General features: G+C 44.5%; 1 protein-coding gene across 1 annotated transcript in view; it reads right to left on the bottom strand.

Annotated features, from left to right (window-relative positions):
- Positions 1 to 18446, bottom strand: part of mtss1 (MTSS I-BAR domain containing 1) — a 115402-nt gene that overhangs the window by 69679 nt on the left and 27277 nt on the right. The window contains 1 exon segment of the mRNA XM_037679940.1: positions 9341 to 9414. Coding sequence (XP_037535868.1) covers positions 9341 to 9414 — 74 coding nt within the window.

Genomic DNA, 18446 nt, shown 5'->3' on the forward strand with positions numbered 1-18446 from the left:
GTTGGACGCATTTTCCTGATGGCCTCTGAATGATACATGCTCGTTGCCGAACTTAATCAGAAAGTGTGTTTGGTTCTGAGATTTTTGAAGGTTGGGATCGGTTACTTAGTTAGACTTTTGAACAGCATCCCCGAATATGGTCAACTTGCCCTGGCCTAGGAAAATTACCAGGTTGTGTACCAATTATGAAACGTCAAATAGAGGAAGAGCAGCCATAATGCAGGATACCTTATGGTAAACTTTGGGGTCACTGCTACTTGACTCTAAGAACTGTGAGGTGAAATAGGGGTGCGTCCTGCAGATGAAGGTCGTTAGTGCCTGGTCGAATCTTTCTCGAACCCAGCCTAAGAGGGCCTGACCGTAGTATTGTCTGGGTAATACTCAGGAGTCTTGGGGGGTCCAATTACAGGTTAGACGAGGGCTGGAGGGGTGTTAAACCCTGAGATGAAGAAAAGGGGAAAGGTGTCCACCCTTGACAAGAGCAAGTGTTGAAGTGATGGCAATGACACATGTGAAACATACAAGCTAATAAAAAAGCACGAATCCTAAATGATTGACAGTAAGTGACTGCTCTGAAGTTGTCGGAGTAATTGTCACTTTATTATTGTTACCAGTTTGTGTCTTTCTGGAATAAGTGTCCATCTTTCAGCCCTTGTGTTGCTTCGGTCTGAACCTTCAACTGTTTATTGGTGCTGCGTACAGCTGCGACCTGAACAAGCCCAAACGTCTGCATTAAAAACGTAAAAAACAAAAAAACACGTGTTTTCTGTTTCACTGCCCCATGTTGAAGGTGTGTGACGAGTCTGGTAAAATGCACACAGGTTCATGGGTCTCATCTTGGTGATAAATTATGCAAAACAACGTCATTTCACAACCAGCTTGGATTGACGTTACGATATTGGGTTTCAGTCAAACGGTCGATATTACAAAAGCAGTGTGATGCAACAGAATACGGTCAAAAGGTCCACTTCCATGTGACAACAATGACTCATGTGTTCACAGGAACACACTGTGATGATTTTCAATCACGAGTGCTGCAAGTTGATCATTTGTCTCCTTCTGTCTGACTTTATCCTTACACGAGTTCAGCTTTAAAGCACCTCAAATGTCAATGCTCGACTGTCGAGTCATTTTGTTTTTGTGTTAAAAGCAGGTCAGTAACTTTATATTTGCTTCAGCAAACAGGAAAACTTCTTTAATGATAAGAAGTCAAATGAAGATTTGAAAACATTTTCCTAATGAGTTAGTGAATGTTTTCAAATCTTCTTGATATAAGTGAACATTTAAAATGTTGATGTATTCACTGGACTGACTAGAAGTCACCATTTGTTTGTTTCACAGTTAAAACTGACGTGAGTAAATTCACGATGGGGACATTCTGCGTGGAGTTTGACACATAAATGTCGAGTCAGATGGTGAGAGAACAGCTCGAGGAGAGAGGCTGCCGCTTCTACAGCGAGTCCAGAACGAGTTCTTTAACTTCAGTTTCCAGTGAATCCATTCATCAAGACCTGAACACAGTGAGGGAACAAAACGCTGTTGCAAACAGAAATCTGCCCTGTTCAGTTTGTGTTCATGTGTATTTTAACAGCATGCACACACAAATTATAAATGCTTCTTTCTGCAATGCCTGAAAACACTAAAGAAGGGTTCTCAAACTTTTTGGGTTCAGGGACCCTTACAGGGGAGAAAAAGTTTCAGGGACCCCCTCATGTTTATTAAATAATCTTCAGTTTGTCTCTAATGCAATGGAAATATCTGTGTCACATAAATACTTAAGACCTGCTCTTTAGTAGTGTTAATACCATTTTTATACCTTTAAACAGAGTATTTTTCATTCAAGACAATTAATTAACAATTTTTAATTTCAACTTCCAAAAATTACAGTAGAGAAAATGAACAGCATCAAAACCACTTTAAAACTTGACCTATTCACATAATGAACATAAATGTATGGCCGCTGGTTCAAACCATTACAGAAAACTCTTTCCACCAAACTGGACAGAACCGTCACAGCAGCAGTCGCACCAAGTAACAGCTTCGTGTGAAAACCGATCCAGGCCGGAACGTAAATAGCAGGCGTGGGGTAATTGTGAATAAAGTAGATGTGATTTCCTGCATTTTGGTATATTTTAACAGGTTGTTAAACATTTAAGTGCTTGTAAAAGAAAAGAATACATAGGCTGACCCCCAAACACTGACTTGAGGACCCCAGGGGTCCGGGGACCCCGTTTGAGAAGCACTGCACTAATGAGTCTCTAAAACAGAAACATTTACCTAACATGAGAAATGTCAGAGTAAAGCAGGACTATTCAGCTAAACTGCTCAGGGGGCCACAGTTTCTGAGAGCCAGCAGCTCAGGGGCCGGACTGTTCTGTAAATAAACTAAGTATTACAATGATCTGCTGCTTTTCAAATGTAGTTGTTTTACTGCATTGAGTCATAAATGCAATAAACAGAACCCAAAACCAAACAAAGAAAATGTAATGAACACATTGGTGGGCTGGACTGAAGTCACCTGCAGGCTGGAAGTGGCCCATGGGCCACCAGTTGAATAGCCCTGCATCCAAGTCTCAGTTGGTGTCTAAACAGGAAGACATTTTGGTTCTGATCTGGACCCGAGTCCGTGATCCCTTAAAGATATAACTGGATTACAGCTAACGTGAATCAGAAGTTGCTTACTGAGCAACACACACAGACTTTTCCTGTTTCGTTGTATACGAGTCGTAATCATTGTGAAAACCGCATGACGTGATTCACTGCGATCAAACTGACGGCAGAGTTCACGCTCATCATCTGAATACCTAAATCTGAGCGTCACAAAGAAACAGGAAGCTCCGCGCTAACAGACACTCAGAGCGTCTACAAACACACGGCATGTCTGAGCACAGGAATATTTGTTCATCACTCCTTTGGCCCATCTGATTAAACTCGAGCCTGATCTACTGCTGACCTGGAATCATCTCGGCGTACCTTTATCTCCTTTCTGACCCGTCTCCCCCTCCGTTTCCTGACTTTCATCAAACCGCTCCAAGTCAGACTTTACTCACCTGTCAGATGGAGCGTGTGCACGGGGCCGGAGAGAACGTAAAAACACACTGACAGAAGGTGTGGGTTGAGGTTGGTTTGTTTTAATGACCTTTGCCTCCCAGATCCACCTGCAAACCTTTCAGTGTTGAAGTTGTTGGTGTCAGAGCAGAAAGATGTTTCATCACACGTGAGCTTTGGTTTAAACTCCAACATGACCTGTTGTGGTGTCAAACACAAAAGTTGCCGTGGTTCAGATCCATTATGTGGAACTGTTATCTTGTCAGGTGTTTCCTCAGCTCTTCCCTTGTTGGTGTCTGGCAGCAGTTTTCAGCTTTCATATGATCTGAAGGGTCACATTTTAAACACCGCAGGGATGTTTGGGGTCCAACACGGCTGATAGAGCCAAGTTTGTTTCGTTAGAAACTTTCCTTCCAGGACTTTGAAGAAAGTCTACACCTCATCACTTTGGGTTTATCAGGGGAAAAGAAAACTAAAGGCAGCGCTTGGTCAAGATGGACACCACAACGTTTGATCAACGTCATACGACTGAAATTCATATGAAACCATCTGAAAACTACCAAAGCTAAAAGTCCAAGGTTTTCTAAAAATAACTATCAGCTGCTAAATATCAAGTCAGAAAACAGAAAACTGCAACAAAGAATATATTTTTAATTCAAGTTAAACACTGTACATGTTTAGTTAAATGAAAATAAAGTAGAAAACCAGCCTGTCAATCACGGCGATCTTATGATTTTCGCCTGTTTTCCTGCAGTTTAATTTAAATATTTAAACGGCAGCAACTCACAATAAAAGTCAGTTTATGGCATTGTAAAAAGAAGAACTAGTCCAAACCATTACACCGATTCAGATGTAATTACAGCCCGTTTGACTCCTGTTTGAATATTCACAGTGAAGACATCATGAAATGACAGTAACAGTTTACCGACGGTCATGTGGACATGGGTAGAAAACTGTGAAGATCTGATCCCTTGTTGCATTTCGGACATTTCAGTTGATTCTTCAGTTGTAACACGGTGGAGAGGTGGGCGCTTCGCCTCATTAATAACCGTTTTCTTTTAGACGTTTTTGCTCTTAGCTGCTGAGTAATATTCCATAAGTCGTGTACATTTTGAGACCTGGTGGGAGGAGGAAAATAATTTTCCTAAGAGCAGAGAGACAGAGCTGCTCGCCTCGTGAAGCCAGATTTTCCAGCTGCGCTCTCATAATGTGGCTCTTTCACACGACGACATTCAGTTTTTTTCTGCTCCCAGGTCATTCCAGGTAATTTCCTTTCTGTTGAATCCACAGTTTAACTTGTGAAATCAACTGAGAGGAGCAGCAGTAAAACCTTCACTTTTAGAAACGTCAGTCCAAGATGAAACTGTGTAACCCACGGAGCTGATTCAAATAAAGCAAATACTATAAGGCCAAAACACAGAGGTTGTACTTTAAACTTAGATCTTTGTTTCTAGTTCTGTTTCGTTCTATCAAAGTGATCATACAACACACACAACTTGTTGGTCTAAATACATTTATGTCTGTCAAAATGTGATATTTTTAGCAGTTTTAAAGTTAAAAGCAATTTTTTTTCTAAAATCCAACGACAGGATCTGAAAATTAGCAATTGGCTAGAAGGTATGAAGTTAATCTGTTTTATGAACATTTCCCTGTTAAATAAACTTGAATTAATATAAGAATAAATTATACGTTCTAAAAACTTCTTGTTTGTTTAAACAACTCTGGTTTATTCCTTATATTTCCAAGTATTTTTATGCTTAAATAATTTTAAAAATCTCAGTCTTGTGCAAAGACTGGACTAATAATGAGTAAAGAAGCAGACAGCTCCAAAGAAACGAATGAAAACGTTGGTTACTGTTAAGATATTTCCTATTTAGACTGGTAGGTTACGTACTGTATCCCCAGATTCTATGAGTATAGGCTTCGCCCTTTAAGGCTGTCGCTAGTGGGTTTATCCCATCATGCGAAGCATCGCACTGAAAAATTTAGTCCGCGCCCACCTGCTGTGTGGGCCCCAACCGGTCCGTATAGATTACATTAAGAACGGGTAATCGGCTCCCATATAGCTTTTTCTTCAGCCATTTAGGAGCCAGTGAGGCCCGACGCTTAAAGGGCTACGCCTATACTCATAGAATCTGGGGTTACAGTACGTAACCAACGTTCTATGTCATATAGGCTGCGCCCTTTAAGAGCTGTCGCTTAGTGGGTTAAGGGCGAAGCAGATGTGGTCCTCGCCTCACTGGGTCCATTCGAACACCATACGAAGTGGCAGCTTGCCCAAAAAAACGTCTTGTCTCTCAGCTCCCATGTTACGCGTTGCGTAATTATGCGTACCATGCACAGACGCATGCTGTGTAGTTATGCGTTCTGAGTGCATGAACGCCCCGGAAACTTTCAGCGGGAAAGGAAGATGCTGAAACAAGGGGCCATGAATCAACAGATTCACGGCTGAACAATATGAACAGATTAATAATAACAAGTGAGCTAATTATTAATCAAATGAACCGATTGGTAACGATAATCATGAACTGATTAGTGACAATAGAACCAGAACAACAGTCACAACTTGTGACTAACATCTCACACTGTAAATGCATGCAGTCAGACGTGGAAAGCCACGGTCCGAACTGTTAGGAGGCGCCATCTTACCCCTGAGGTGATTGATAATTTTTTTTTAGAGATTTTAACCAAAATTCCCCTGTTATTTTAACTGCTTCTTGTGATTCAATGGTCAGGCAGTTTTTTAACAAACTGAAAACAAACCTGGATCATGTAGCTCCACTAATTTCAAAACAAGTTTTTATTAAGCGAGTATGCCCGTGGAAAACTGAAGACAAAGCAACTCAACAGAAATTGCAGGAAAACAGAGAGGAAATGGAGGAAAAACAAATTGACAATCAACTACCAAATAATGCGCGAACAGCTTAATATCTACAAATTTGCTGTCAGAAACTCAAGAAATGCATATTTTGCCAAAATAATAAAAAATCACAAAAATAATCCCAAAGTTTTGTTTTCCACCAATGATAACCTCATTAACCCCTGACTTTACTGTAAAACGTTGGACTTCCTGAGATTTGATTTTAACCCAGGTGTCGTCAACATACCTGAACCAATGACTTGGTGGTTTCCCTGAAAAGGACGTCAAGGCTCTCTTTTCTACCTCCTCCATGTACAGGTTGGCAACAATAGGAGAAACTGGACACCCCATAGCACACCCATGTTTCTGCCTATAATATTGCTCCCCATATGTGAAGTAGGTTGACTGCAGGCACAGTTTCAAGAGTTGACACAGTTGTTCTGTGGAAAGCGTGGTCCTGCTGCTCAGAGTGGTTGATCCACTCTGAGAAGGTGCTATTTAAGAGACTGAGCTGAATACAGCACCTCAGACTGAGGAAGTCTTTCGTATGAGAGATGAAACGTTTCTACATTTTTTTTTTATTCGTTTTGGGGTTTTTTGTTTGTTTTTTTATGTCCAGAGGACCAGATTGAACTTTTTTGGATAAATCCTATAGTTGGGGTCGGCTTGTTATGCTGCTATAGACTTAGACTGCTAGAGGACAAACTGACCTCATTTCCTTAAATGATTAGTTAAAACTGAATAGTTTTCATTTGATACTATTTCTATCTTAACATGTGATTCTTGACCTGCCATTGTGTATCTATTCCTCCCAAACCCAGCCGGGCGAAGCAGATGGTCCTCTTGTCCTGATCCTGGTTCTGCTAAAGGTTTCTTCCTCATGAGGGAGTTTTTCTTTCCACTGTCGCCTTCATGCTTGTTCAAGATGAGAGTTCAGTGATGGAGTTAAACTCAAAGCTGCTCCTCAGATAAATAATGTTCAATTATTATTTTATACATGAATGTTTCTGTTCAATTATTATTTTATACATGAATGTTTCTGTTCAATTATTATTTTATATTTGAATGTTTCTGTTCAGTCCCTGAGACGACTTCTGTTGTGACTTGGTGCTTTAGGGTGCATTCACACCAGTCCTGTTTAGTCGCTTTAATCCAACTCCAGCTCGTTTTCCAAGGAAGTCCGGTTCGTTTAGGGAGGTGTGAACGCACCATCGAACTCTGTCATGGAACAAAAAGGTGAACTCTGGCCCGGTCTAAAACCTAGGTCTGGGTCCGGTAGAAGAGAACTCCAGCACGGTTCCAGTACAGTGTGAATGTAAACAGACCGGGCCCGCTCCACAGGACAAACAAACACACATTTCTCTTATATGGAGCCGTCAGCTGACTTGTGTGGAAAACAATATTCTCCATGGTCTTCTGTCTCATCTTCTGCTCATGCTGAGTCCATTGTTGAAAAATGACAAAATATAACTCCTAAAACTGATAAAACTTGATGCCACTTTGTTTTTATTTTTATTTACAGAAGAAGAAGAAGAAGACGTGTCTTCAGAGGTTTTTGTGTCGTTTCTTTCAGTAGTTCTTGGTGCAGCGCCCCCACAGGCGAGCGGGGGAACAGGTTGGTTCAACAGGTTGGTCCAACAGGTTGGTCCAACAGGTTGGTCCAACAGGTTGCTTCAACAGGTCGCTTCAACAGGTCGCTTCAACAGGTCGCTTCAACAGGTCGCTTCAACAGGTCAGTTCAACAGGTTGCTTCAACAGGTTGCTTCAACAGGTTGCTTCAACAGGTTGGCTCAACAGGTTGGTTCAACAGGTTGGTTCAACAGGTTGGTTCAACAAGTTGGTTCAACAAGTTGGTTCGACAAGTTGGTTCAACAAGTTGGTTCAACAGGTTGGTTCAACAGGTTGGTTCAACAGGTTGACTCGACAGCACAGTGCAGTGTGAATGCAAACGCACCAGCTCAAATGTAACAAAAGGTCATGAATATTGGCCCAGAACCGAACCGAGTCTACCGGACTATCTGGTGTGAAAACAAACAGAAATAAAATTGATTGAATTGAATTGATCCCGAATTCTGATCCTGTTCTAAAGAACTGTATGTACCACACTATGGAGACCAATCAGCCACTACATTATGACCATTAACAGGTAAAGTGACTAACACTGCTGTTTGTTTGAGGTGACCTGCTCTGTAGCACCTTCATGGAGATACACACACCTGGCTGAACATGTCTGAAGACACATTCAAGCTCTAACATGGCGAAAAACACACAGTGCTAAAGAGGACAGCAGGAAATGTCACAAAAACTGTACAATCGAAATGACAAAGACTCTGAGGTGCTCACTTGACCTACAAACTCCCCAGATACGAAAATGATGGCATCTACGAGGAACAACTATTCAACGTCAGACTGTTAAGGCCCCAGTATACTCGGGCAGACTTTTTTCCACACAAACTCGACGTGCACTGTCCACAGAGGGATGAGACTTCACGCTCGAGCGTCCACCTTGAGCAGCTGCAGACCAGCTACGCAGACAAGGCGTTTATCTTCGGGAAAAATTGAGATTGTCGATTGGTCATTTGCTGACATGCCTACTGGATTGATTGGCAGGTCGCAAAACCTGGGGAAGTGGTGGCGCAGAGTTTAGAAGATGGGCTTGTGATCGGAAAGTTGTAGGTTCAACTCCCGGTACAGTCAACATCAAAATGTGGGTGGAAAATGTGAAACACCCACAGCTGCCTCCGCCTTCATTCACCCCACTCTGGGCCCCTGAGCAAGGCCCTTAACCCCCACCATCTGCTCCCTAAACAGGTCTCTGTTGAAAATGAATCCTCGTGGCTCAATGAGACTACCTGGATAAATAAAGGGTAAATGGAATTTTATTTATTTATTTTAACAAGAGCTGGCAGCCCAACAGCAGCAGCGGTGTTCTGTGTTTATATGTTGTTAATAAAAAGTGCTTAAAAAAAAAAAACAGGGAGCGCTGGTCCTGCAGCCCACACATCAGACCAGCCCACCAGGAAATCTCCAGACCCTCCTGCAGCCACGCTAGACCTGATTTTAATTCTCTCGTGATAAATTCTTTCATTTCTCACAGTTTCAGTCATGGAGTCAACGGAGGAGGAAGAGATCACTTGACTTTTGGCAAAAAAACAAAAGAAAAGGCCAGATCAGGGATGAAGAAGGGGAGTTTAATACATTGGTGTCGCATACAAAACAGTCTGTCGCCGGGCAGTTTATTGTGCGACACAGACTAAGTGTACGCGGTCGTAAAAATTTATCTTTGCACTAACATGCCCTGCAGGCATCCGCTTCGACTCTAATCCGGTACGCACAGACCTCCGCGGACTGATGTACACCCGAGTATACTGGGGCCTTTAGACCGTACTCTACAGCCGATTTGGGCGCATGTGTGCATGTGTCGGTCATCACCTCTGGTCCCAGTTGCCATGTCTGCCACCTTCTGAAAGGCATCCAAGAAGGCTCCAGTAACCACCAGGGTTGTCCTGAATAGAAAGAAAATGCTTGTTACACATCACCATCCATCCATCCATCCATTATCTTTACCCGTTTATTCCATTTTGGGTCACGGGGGTCGCTGGTGCCCATGTCCAGCAATCGCTGTGCGAGGGGCGGGGTACACCCTGGATGGGTCGCAAGTCCAACACAGGGCTGTTACACATCACCAAATCTCCAAAATTAATAAAATAAATAAATCTTGAATGTTTTCAAATATCTAATCAAATTTAGAAACTATCCAGGGCTTTTATGTGACTATAACAAAACTTCCAGCACTCCTGTGGTATGGCCCGCCACCAAAGGAGAAAGGGTGACAGTGCTTTAGCTCATGTCTGTCTGTTGTGTTACCAAAACATCCCATGAAGCAGTGAATGAATTTTAATGAAGCTTTTAGACAGTAATCACTGTGAACATCTACTGCAGCTAACTGTTTAAATCTGGAAACATAATGGATGCATCACAAATGATGATGAGTCCAGCTACAGGCAGAAGGTGGAACACCTGGAGAGCTGGTGCAGGAAGAACAACATTCACATCAATGTGAAGAAGACAAAGGAGATGATTGTGGACTTCAGAAGGAACAAAAACATCTACACCCCCCTGAACATAAGAGGATCTGCGGTGGAAGTGGTCTCCAGCTACAAGTACTTGGGTGTGCACCTGAACGAAAACCTCAGCTGGAGCAACAACACCACCAGCCTGATGAAGAAAGCTCATCAGAGACTCTACTTCCTCAGGCGGCTGAGACGAGCTGGTCTGGAAGCTCAGTCCTCACCTCCTTCTACAGGTGTGCAGTGGAGAGCATCCTGTGCTCCAGCATCAACGTGTGGCATGGAGGCTGCACAGCTGCAGAAAGAAAAGCTTTGCAGAGAGTGGTGAAGGCTGCACAGAAGATGTTGGAGTCAGCCTCCCCACCATCACAGACATCTACACCTCCAGATGCAGGAAGAGGGCCACCTGCATCATGAAGGACCACACCCACCCAGCACACACACTTTTTGCCCCACTCCCCTCAGGAAGGAGGTTGAGGAGCATTAAGTGTAGAACCACTAGACTGAGGAACAGCTTCTACCCTGAGGCTGTTAGACTCATGAATCTCTAACCAGAATAACTGTGGAAAATCACATCATGTTGCTGCTGATCCGTTTCATGTTGCTGCTGATCTGTTTCATGTTGCAGCTGATCCATTTCATGTTGCTGCTTATCTGTTTCATGTTGCAGCTGATCCGTTTCATGTTGCTGCTGATCTGTTTCATGTTGCTGCTGATCTGTTTCACGTTGCAGCTGATCTGTTTCACGTTGCAGCTGATCCGTTTCATGTTGCAGCTTATTTGTTTCATGTTGCTGCTGATCCGTTTCATGTTGCTGCTGATCTGTTTCACGTTGCTGCTGATCTGTTTCACATTGCTGCTGATCTGTTTCACGTTGCTGCTGATCTGTTTCATGTTGCTGCTTTTCTGTTTCATGTTGCTGCTTTTCTGTTTCATGTTGCAGCTGATCTGTTTAATGTTGCAGCTGATCTGTTTAATGTTGCAGCTGATCTGTTTCATGTTGCTGCTGATCTGTTTCACGTTGCTGCTGATCTGTTTCACGTTGCTGCTGATCTGTTTCACGTTGCTGCTGATCTGTTTCATGTTGCTGCTGATCTGTTTCACGTTGCTGCTGATCTGTTTCATGTTGCTGCTTTTCTGTTTCATGTTGCAGCTGATCTGTTTAATGTTGCTGCTGATCTGTTTAACGTTGCTGCTGATCTGTTTCACGTTGCTGCTGATCTGTTTCATGTTGCTGCTTATCTGTTTCATGTTGCTGCTTTTCTGTTTCATGTTGCTGCTGATCTGTTTCATGTTGCTGCTGATCTGTTTCATGTTGCTGCTGATCTGTTTCATGTTGCTGTTGATCTGTTTCATGTTGCTGCTGATCTGTTTCATGTTGATGTGTTCATGCGTGCTCATCTACTCACAGACTCATGTTCGTGCTGCTGTTCGATGTAATGTTTTTATACTATGAGTGCTTAGTGTATTTTTAGTTGTTAGTTGTTTTGTTTTTTTGAATGTCCAGAGGACCAGATTGAACTTTTTTGGATTTTTCTACCTGGATTATTGAGCAGCATCAGGATATTTTTAGTTCATGTTTTTCTTAGTTCATATCTTAGATGTTATTACTGTTTTTCTTATACATTTTATTGTTGGATGTAACTGGGACCCTGTGCACATAATCTCGCATGTAGTGGAAGGAAAATAAAGAATCTGTGACTGTGAATAAACAACTCCTGGACCGTGTTTACATCGACACAGATAATCACATGAACCAGTGGTTCTCCCATGAACTGTTGCACCTCCCAACTAAAACACACCAGTTCATTAAAATCTGAGCAGAAAACGTGCGAGTTTTAGTGGAAAACAGCAAAATGTGTCTAAATGTGTTCTGAGGTCGGGAGGATTGTAAAAAGTGATCAGACTGTTTTGACAATTATCTTCATCGACCTCTGCAGCGACGTGTGACTCAACCACCAGCACAACTTGGTTCTACTGAAGGGCTTTTATTTTGGAGGCAGGAAACATGAGATGCTTCAAAGGCTTGTGTTAGGAGTGCAACTGGAAACCTTCAGACACACACAATGTCCATTAATGGACCTTTTGTCTGTGTGTGTCTTTTACCAGCCGGGTCTGTGCTCCTATAACACCCCCCCACACACACACACCCAGGACTGACAGCAGCGTCACCTGATCCTTCATTTTCATGGCTAATAACTGGGTCTGACCTCAGTGGAAAGTCTTTTTCACAATAACACAAAAAGAACTCGACTTAGACACAACGTCTGTTTGAACTGTGGAATTCTGCAGTTAATATGCAAAAAAAAAGATGCAAGATTGTCCAGATTTAATTAAATAATTTAAATCATATGTTACAGTGAGAAAAATGAGCTGAAGGTACAAAGTACAAAGTTCTTTATTTGCCGTTTGTGCACAGACCAACCATCCAGCACATTGGAATTCTCTCTTGGTTACAGTCAAAACACTAAATCAATAAAAATAAGAACAAAGTGGTTTCTATCGACACTGTACAGAAAGTAAACCATGTCAGAGTGTGCCATGGATGACACCCTCCAGGTGTGTAGCAGCATGTTTGATGATCTGGTCCTGAAAACCGTTTTATGACTTTTAACAAATATTAGACGAAACTCTTAAAAAGTCTTGTTTGAGTTCAACAGAAGCTCTCCGCTTCAAACTACTTGAGACTTAAACATTTGCTATTACAACTAGAGCCGGGCTGATATATCAGTAGAGCCGATATTTTAGGCCGATATGGGCATTTGAGGACATTGTAAGGATGGTGTCCCTCTGTCAGTCTCGCTGTGTCTGTACTCCCCAGTGTTTCTCAGTAATTACCCCAATCAGCTCCACCCACGTGTCCTCCAGGTGTTTGTAATTTGTCTCATCTAGTCTGTGTGTATATAAGCTCTGGTTTGTGTCTCAGTCCTTGTCGGTGCATCGGCTGGTACAGCCCCTGGTTTGTCTCCTGTGTTCTGTGTACTATTCTGACCTGATCCTGTCTGTGAGTTTTGCTGCCACGTCAGCTATTTATTTTGATTATTTAAGTGATTATTATTTTTACGTCCTGGCCTCTGCGTCCTGTCTGCACATGGGTTTGTTCTTGTTCAGCTTAGCCTGAAAATCCTGACGGTATGCACCGACCAAAATCAAAACCCAGCAGACAGAATTCCTCGACCTCGCTTACCTGTTCTCTTGAGCCCACGCAGATGGAGGAGATCGTGTTCCGGTGTGGCGGTTTCCAGATCCAACCCGTGCCGGCACCAAGAAGTTACTGCCAGGAGGTGGAAATCTTGCCTTCTCCCCTACTGGTCCTCGAAGAAGAGAGAAGGTCCCGGCTACGGGGAGACCGCGTGACCCACAATTACAGCTCCTCCTCATCCTCAGCTCCGTTCGGCTATTTGGGGTGGACGTCGGGAGAAGACGCAGAGCAGGAGGACGAGCTCTGCTCCATTCTTGCACCTCAGCCTTCTCGCCTCCGCCGGAGTGGCAGAAACCGAAACCGGAAGCGGTCCATGGCGCTCGTTCCGGCACTTTCCACATTTCCGACTCGGCTCGGTAGAGCCAAGCTTCCAGAAGACATTCCTAGTACAGCAGTGGAGACGGATTCTGTTGCCTCACCTCCCAGGATTCCGATGAGGGCAGAGTCCGACGCTTCTCCGTCGCTCCGGTCTGCTCCTGCTCGGTCCAGCGAGACTGAGCTAACGGAAACCAGTCCCGATGTCTCCACGAGGGCGGGTCCCGTCGCCTCACCTCCCAGGACTCCGGTGAGGGCGGAACCCGACACCCCACCATCGCTCCAAGCTGCTCCTGCTCAGTCCGGCGAGACTGAGCTTCCTGAACCTGGTCCAGGTGTCTCCATGAGGGAAGGTCCCGTCGCCTCACCTCCGAGGTTTCTGGTGAGGGTGGATCTCGACCCCTCGCCTCTGAATACAGCTCCACACAAAACTAGCCCCAGGACTTCTCAGGTCCAACCCCATGAATTATCTCAAATAAACCACACTATGCAAAGCCTCCTTTTTTTCTGCAAAAAATAACCCAGACTGTTTAGAGACTGTGCTCACCCTTGCCGAAAGGTTTCTATTATCCCAACCAGGTTTAATCCAGCGTCCTGAATATCAACAGTTTCTTACTGGACTCAGAACTTTGAAAATAGAGCAAGACCCTGCCTCTGTAGACCCACCATCCATGCTTGCTCCAGCCCCCGAGGTGGATCCCACGCTGGACGCAGCCCCCGTGGTTGATCCATCCACTGAGGTCCTCGCTCCTGCTCCGCCCGCTGAGGTCCTTGCTCCGCCCGCTGAAGTCCTCGCTCCTGCTCCGCCCGCTGAGGTCCTCGCTCCTGCTCCGCCCACTGAGGTCCTCGCTCCTGCTCTGCCCGCTGAGGTCCTCGCTCCTGCTCCGCTCGCTGAGGTCCTCGCTCCTGCTCCGCTCGCTGAGGTCCTCGCTCCTGCGCCGCCCGCTGAGGTCCTCGCTCCGCCCGCTGAGGTCCTTGCTCTGCCCGCTGAGGTCCTCGCACCTGCTCCGCCCGCTGAGGTCTTCGCTGAGGTCCTCGCTCCTGCTCCGCCCGCTGAGGTCCTTGCTCCGTCCGCTGAGGTCTTCACTCCTTCCAAAGACTCAGCTGCCAAAGACTCAGCCGCCACTTCAGAGGTTGCTACATCCACCGAGGGTCCCAGGTCCGCCGACGTCGCTACGTCCACCGAGGTTCCCAGGTCCGCCGACGTCGCTACGTCAATCGAGGTTCCCAGGTCCGCCGACGTCGCTACGTCAATGGAGGTTCCCAGGTCTGCCGACGTCGCTACATCAACTGAAGGTCCCACGCCTCCAGAGGGTCCTACGCCAGTTGCGCCTCCAGAGGGTCCTGCGCCAGCTGTGCCTCCAGAGGGTCCTGCACCAGCTGTACCTCCAGAGGGTCCTGCACCAGCTGCACCTCCAGAGGGTCCTGCGCCGTCAGAAGTCCGTGTTCGACAGCTCCTGACCCTGCCGCAGAAGATCCCAGCTCCACAGCCTCGTGTCCCACGACAACTCCTGACCCTGCCGCAGAAAAACCCAGCTCCACAGCTTCGTGTCCCACGACAACTCCTGACCCTGCCGCAGAAGAACCCAGCTCCACAGCCTTGTGTCCCAGGACAACTCCTGACCCTGCAGCAGAAGAACTGAACCCTCATGCCTCCTCGCCTCGTCCAGGTTCCTCGCCTCGTCCAGGTCCCTTGCCTTGGCCCCACTCCTCGCCTCGGTCTCACGCCTCGCCCCCACGCCTCACCTCGGTCCCACTCCTTGCCTCGGTCCCACTCCTCGGTCCCACTCCTCGCCTTGGTTCCACGCTTCGCCTTGGACCCACGCCTCGCCTTGGTCCCACGCCTCGCCTTGGTCCCACGCCTTGTCCAGGCTCCTCGCCTTGTCCCGATTCCTTGCCTGACCTACCCCAGGGTTTTTGGACTAGGTCTGCCTTGGAACAATCTGTTGACCACTTGGATATTTTTTGTTTGTTCTCTGTGTGTGTTTTTTTTGTTCTGGCCCCACTCAAGTGTTTCCTTGTGCCCTCCATCCTTGCAGTTCCTCCCTCCGCCCACCTGTTTTTTTTTTTGGGGGGGGGGGCTTTCGGGGGACGCCAGGGGGCGTCCTTGGGGGGAGAGTACTGTAAGGATGGTATCCCTCTGTCAGTCTCGCTGTGTCTGTACTCCCCAGTGTTTCTCAGTAATTACCCCGATCAGCTCCACCCACGTGTCCTCCAGGTGTTTGTAATTTGTCTCATCTAGTCTGTGTGTATATAAGCTCTGGTTTGTGTCTCAGTCCTTGTCGGTGCATCCTGTCTGCACATGGGTTTGTTCTTGTTCAGCTTAGCCTGAAAATCCTGACAGACATATTGGTATTGGTGGCAACTGTCCCATTTTACACCGATATAATCACTGGGAACAAGTCGTGTCCTTACTTGAAAATGGAGTAATTGTTTAATGTATCCAGCAGAGGGTGCCATCCATCCATCCATTATCTTTACCCGCTTATTCCATTTTGGGTCACGGGGGTCGCTGGTGCCCATGTCCATCAATCACTGTGCGAAAACCCACGCATGCACGGAGAGAACATGCAAACTCCACCCAGAAAGGCCCCTGGACCGGGGTTTGAACCAGGGACCTGCTCGCTGAGAGGCAGCAGCTCTACCAGTTCCGCCACCGTGCTGCCCAGCAGAGGGTGCATGAATGGTAAATGGTAAATGGACTGTACTTATGTAGCGCCTTTCTATCTTGTTTCAAGATACTCAAAGTGCTTTTCAACAATCTGTGCCTCATTAACCAATTCATACAGCTCTATACTAGATCTCTACAAAGCTAATTGAACAAATCATTCTAATGAGACTAATCAGTGCTTTAGATCACATTCATACACTGATGGGACACACATCAGAGACTATGAGGGGTTCAGTGTCTTGCCCAGGGACACTTCAGCATGTGGCTGCTGGTGGATTTGAACTCCCAACTCTCGCATTGGAGGACGACTGCTCTAACCACTCAGCCGCAGCCGCCCCACTACATGAAGACTATTTTTAAGTCCTGGCCATTCACTTAAGTTTAACTTTCAGCACAGCCAAAGCCACAAGCAACACTGTGTAGTGTAGTTTGCTGAACAGAGCATGGTAAGTTGAACTGATCTAATAAATCAACAATAATAAACTCTTCAATCCTCCAACCTGCTTGTCATTAGCTACAAGCCACTCAAGTTAGCAAGCTAAAATTTAGATATCCTAGCATAGGCTCTTGCCTTGTAAAACTTTATCCAGAACATAGAGGTAAAATATATCAGTGTTAGTAACATTATCTTTGTCGTCCTCAATGAAATGTTTGTCAGACATCTTTACTTCTCTACTACGAGAAATAAACTCTGCTGCAGCCAATACTAATTAGACCTTCACCGTACGTAACTGACTGTTTAAACAACGAAGAGGAAGGGTGATTAATGTTTAATTTTAGGGATGCACAATATTATCGGCATAGAATCGGTATCGACTGATATTAGCGATAAAGTTAAATATCAGACATCGGCCATGTCATCAAAACAATTCACAAATATAAAAGGCTTCTGTTTTAAGTTAATTTTCAATTTAAGAAAATGTCAAGTATATAGATTAACTTGTTTGGCCAATAAACGATACCAATACTGATATTTTTTCCCTAGACCTACTTACAGAAACTAACTTTCTCTGCTGTGGAAATAAAATACTACATTATTCTGCATGGTCTTTGTCAGTTTGGCCTGCTACCAAATGCAGATGCCAAAAAGGTGTCTGAAAATTATATAACACTATACAAATATACAATATATATAAAAAAAAAAACAGTGCCTTTTATATCGGTGAGTTATTTTGATGGAATGGCCCATGTCCAATAACTTTAACACTAATATTGGCCGATACAGATACTACGCCAATAATATTGTGCATCCCTAGTTATAAACCCATAAAACCTGATGATTAGCTTTTTGTTCTTAAACTGAAATTAATGTAATCAAATCTGGTTATCATCCAAGATAAAATATTTTTTATTAGAAAATCCTCTGAAGATATTCAAGTCAGTGCAGTTTTATAAATTCGTACAAACTTGTACTTTGCAACACTTCTGCTGCCTTTTATTGATAACAGAGTAACAATTTTCTAAATTTAGCATTAATTTTATGGTTTTATATCAATTACTACGTATTTTCCGCCGTAAACATCTTTCCACCCTATTTTCAGTCTTTCTCCCTCCTTAGATGCATTAATCTGTCCTCCAGCTCTAATGTTAAAAATCTTGGTGTTATTTTTGATCAGGACATGTCTTTTATCCCCCACATTAAAAACGTTACTAGAACCTCCTTCTTCCACCTGCGTAATATCACTAACATTAGAAATATCTAAATGTGATGCAGAAAAACTGGTCCATGCATTTGTCACGTCTAGACTGGACTATTGCAATGGTTTATTATCTGGGTGTCCAAATACTTCTTTAAAACATCTTCAGTTGATCCAAAATGCTGCTGCCAGTCTTAACTGGAGTTACTGGGAGAGATCATATCTCTCCAGTTTTACATCTTGATGCATGCTCAATAATCCAGGTAGAAATATGTAAAAAAGTTAAATCTGGTCCTGTGGACATTCAAAAAACAAAAAAAAGGCAAAAAAATATAGAAATGTTTCATCTCTCATCCAAAAGACTTCCTCGGTCTGAGGTGCTGTATTCAGCTCAGTCTCTTAAATAGCACCTTCTCAGAGTGGATCAACCAGTTTTGCTGCTGACAACCAGAACCAGCTGATCACATGCTCAAGAAGGACCATCAGCCTAACAATGGATCATTAGCACCTGATGGCTGTTTACTGTTCACAGAGGGCTGAGTGATACTAGCAATCACAGCATTGTAAGAGGGGGACAGTTGAACCCGGAGGCTCCACCCCTGTTTAATGATGGACGGTTTCTTTTCACAAAGATGGCCTCCTT

This window comes from Nematolebias whitei, chromosome 7 (genome assembly GCF_014905685.2).
Source record: "Nematolebias whitei isolate Nwh7 chromosome 7, NemWhi1, whole genome shotgun sequence".
Lineage (NCBI taxonomy): Eukaryota > Metazoa > Chordata > Actinopteri > Cyprinodontiformes > Rivulidae > Nematolebias > Nematolebias whitei.